Source organism: Solanum stenotomum, unplaced genomic scaffold (assembly GCF_019186545.1).
Source record: "Solanum stenotomum isolate F172 unplaced genomic scaffold, ASM1918654v1 scaffold21218, whole genome shotgun sequence".
In the NCBI taxonomy this organism is placed as follows: domain Eukaryota; kingdom Viridiplantae; phylum Streptophyta; class Magnoliopsida; order Solanales; family Solanaceae; genus Solanum; species Solanum stenotomum.
Window position 1 is genome coordinate 262,013 of NW_026026429.1, and position 3,215 is coordinate 265,227.

The window sequence follows — 3,215 nt, forward strand, 5'->3', positions numbered from 1 at the left end:
AAAAAAAAAAAAAAAATCATATCAAAGGCTCCCATTCGAAACTTTTGATTCGGAGAGGGACAGTTCCTGCACCACTATCTTTTGGTGGTTATATTTTTTGTTAAAGTTTGATGTAATTATCTAAATCGATCATTTGATTTTGATTGCTTTCTTTCAGATTTTAATATGTTTGGTTATGATTATTGTTTTAAGTGTGTTTAGTCTCCTCAATTTTTGTAAGTATAGTTGAGAAAATGACCAAAATAGTCTTTAATGTATGAGTAATGTTTTATTTTGGTCCTTAATGTATTTGATTGAAATGGTCATTAGAGTCTATTTGGATTGATTTAAAAGTTGATTAAACATACTTTTAAATTTTGAAAGTGTTTGACAAAGTAAATATAACTTAAAATAAGTTTAAAATGCCTTTTAAAAAGTTAAAAAAAATAGGTCTTCCCTTCTTTTTATTTTTTTTTACTTAAAGTCATTTAAGTTTGACTTATTATTCTTTGATTTTAAAGTTATTTTTTTTAAGTCAATCCAAACAAGCTTTTAATGTTTAACAAATGTGTTCATTTTGATGCTTACTATATTTCACTTAATTAACATGACTTTAATGTATGAAAAGAGGANTTAAATTTTAGAAGTGTTTGACAAAGCAAATATAACTTAAAATAAGTTTAAAATGCCTTTTAAAAAGTTAAAAAAAAATAGGTCTTCCCTTCTTTCTATTTTTTTGACTTAAAGTCATTTAAGTTTGACTTATTATTCTTTGATTTTAAAGTTATTTTTTTAAGTCAATCCAAACAAGTTCTTAATGTATAACAAATGTGTTCATTTTGATACTTACTATATTTCACTTAATTAACATGCCTTTAATGTATGAAAAAAGAGTGTTCATTTTGATCATTTACCCTAAACCTAACCGATTTATTTAAAAAAATATATATATAGATAACAAATGAATAGATTATATATCTTCTATTATTTCATAATGTCATGTACAAAGAATTTGAAGAATAATCTAATAACGAAGGGTACTAAATAAAAGGTTAGAAGGTAAATATATGAAGGTAGGATATAAGGAAAGAAAATAAAAGTAAATGCGCAATTACACCAAATCAATTATTAACCCAAATTCACATTTTTCATCATTACATTAGGAATTTAACATATAACACAATAAAATTTGAGTAACATAAAAACCAAACATTATATTATATATATTTAAAATAAGATACAAAACAAGTTGCAACTAAAAAGATGATACAAAACCAAAATATAAGAAGAGACAGAAAGGAAAAAAAAAAGAGACAGAGAACAGTAAAGAGAAGCAGCTTAATTTGGGCAATTTCTCAGCCCCTTTGCTGCTTGAATATTTTTCAATCTGATGGCAGCAAAGACATAAATCTTATTGCCCATGTTTTCCAGGAACCTCATATAGGCATATCTCCATGACTCTTTCAACATTAAAGTAACCCAAAATAACCAGAAACCTGTATAGAATCCAATTCCCATACTAATGTAGAACGAAAATTCATCGAGCCAGTTGTTGTTTTCTTCGTGTTCAATGGCCTGAACCTCCTGCTTATTGTTACTACAGTGAACCATGTCCTCATGTAAATGATCCGAGCAGAGTCGTGAGAGTGGGAATCCACACAAGTTTGCATTCCCAATATAAGAATCATTCTCAAAGATGATGAATTGAGCTCCAACTGGAATTTCTCCTGTCAAATCATTGAAAGAAAAATTCGCGACCTCAAGAAACGAAAGTTCTTCCATACGGGGAGGAAAGGAGCATGACAGCTGATTCCTGGAAAGATCTAGAGACTCCAAAATTTGCAAGTTGTGAATGTCACGTGGAATTGCTCCTCTGAAATTGTTACTTGATAAATTCAAGCCCCTCAGTGCAGTAAGCCTGGTGATTTCCACAGGAATTTCCCCTGATAAATGGTTCTTTGCTAGATCAATTACTATCCAGGGCAAGCTAAAAGGTAACTCCAGAAAGAATCCCCTAAGAAATAGCATTCCATGAATCCTGTAATTTGCATAGGGTCCATTAGTAAAGGATGGGGCTTCCTCTTCTCCGGACATGGTGTGGAGATTATCAAGACACCTTGGAATGACTCCTGATAGTGCGTTGGAACTAAGGTCCAAAATACATAGGTATTTAAGCTGGCAAATCTCCCTGGGAATAATTCCGTCATAGTTGTTTCTGCTTAATATAAGAATCTCAAGAGCATGTAAATTCTCCCCTAACCAAAATGGTATATTCCCAGATAAACTATTTTCAGAAACATCAAGAATTTTTAGTCCAGTTATGTTCTTCAATGATGAAGGAAGATTTTTGGAGAAACTGTTGTTCTGCAATTGCAAAAAGTAGAGCTTAGTAAGATCTCCGATGGAACGAGGTATCTCCCCTGATAGATCATTATTGCCTAAATTCAATCCTTGCAGATTCTTCCCATATCTCCAACAATCTGAAAGTTGTCCTGATAGAAAATTTGAAGATAGGTCTAGAAGACTCAGAGAGTTATTCATGACAAGTGATTCACATACAGGAGCAATGGTACCATTAAACGAATTCCTTGCCAAAATCAACGTCATCATCTTGGGTGAAAAATGAGGCAAAGGACCATGAAAATTGTTATCACTCAGGTCCAATTTTGTAAGACAAACTCTTTCTGAAAATTCAGGGATTTCTCCACTGAAATTGTTTCCTGAAAGGTCTATGTAATAAACCTTGGCAGAAAAATTCCAAAACCAATCAGGCACTTCACCTGAGATATTGGTGCTAGAGATATCAATGAATGACAACTCTTTTTGTGTCTGAATCCACTGGGGAAACTGTGCACCAAGTCCGCAAGACTGCAGGCTTAGAGAGTCAAGTTGAAAACGAGGCATCCAAGTTGCGCTTACATTGAAAATAAATGAGTTGGATGACAAGTCTAACACTCTCAAGTCACTGAAATTCAAGAAATGTTCTGTAATCGAGTCATTGAAAGAGTTCCGAGCAACATTGAGGACAACTAATTGCTTAAGTTGTGTGATGCTTCTTGCTAAAGGACCTTCCATTTGATTATCAGAAATATCCAAGTATTTCAGCTTTGATGGCAGGGTTGGTGGTAAATAGCCCGTAAGAGAACTCATTTTCTCAAACGAATGTGGACGGTTGCCTAGGAGAGACTTCCCAGAAAGATCAAGAACTCTAAGTGAACGCATGTTGCCAAAGGCAT

General features: G+C 32.9%; 1 protein-coding gene across 1 annotated transcript; it reads right to left on the reverse strand.

Annotated features, from left to right (window-relative positions):
• Positions 1–1,174: 1,174 nt before the first annotated feature.
• LOC125850953 (receptor-like protein EIX2) lies at positions 1,175–3,215 on the reverse strand. The gene has a single exon (XM_049530775.1). It carries the CDS (start codon positions 3,199–3,201, stop codon positions 1,318–1,320), a length of 1,884 nt encoding a protein of 627 aa, XP_049386732.1. The 5' UTR covers positions 3,202–3,215; the 3' UTR covers positions 1,175–1,317.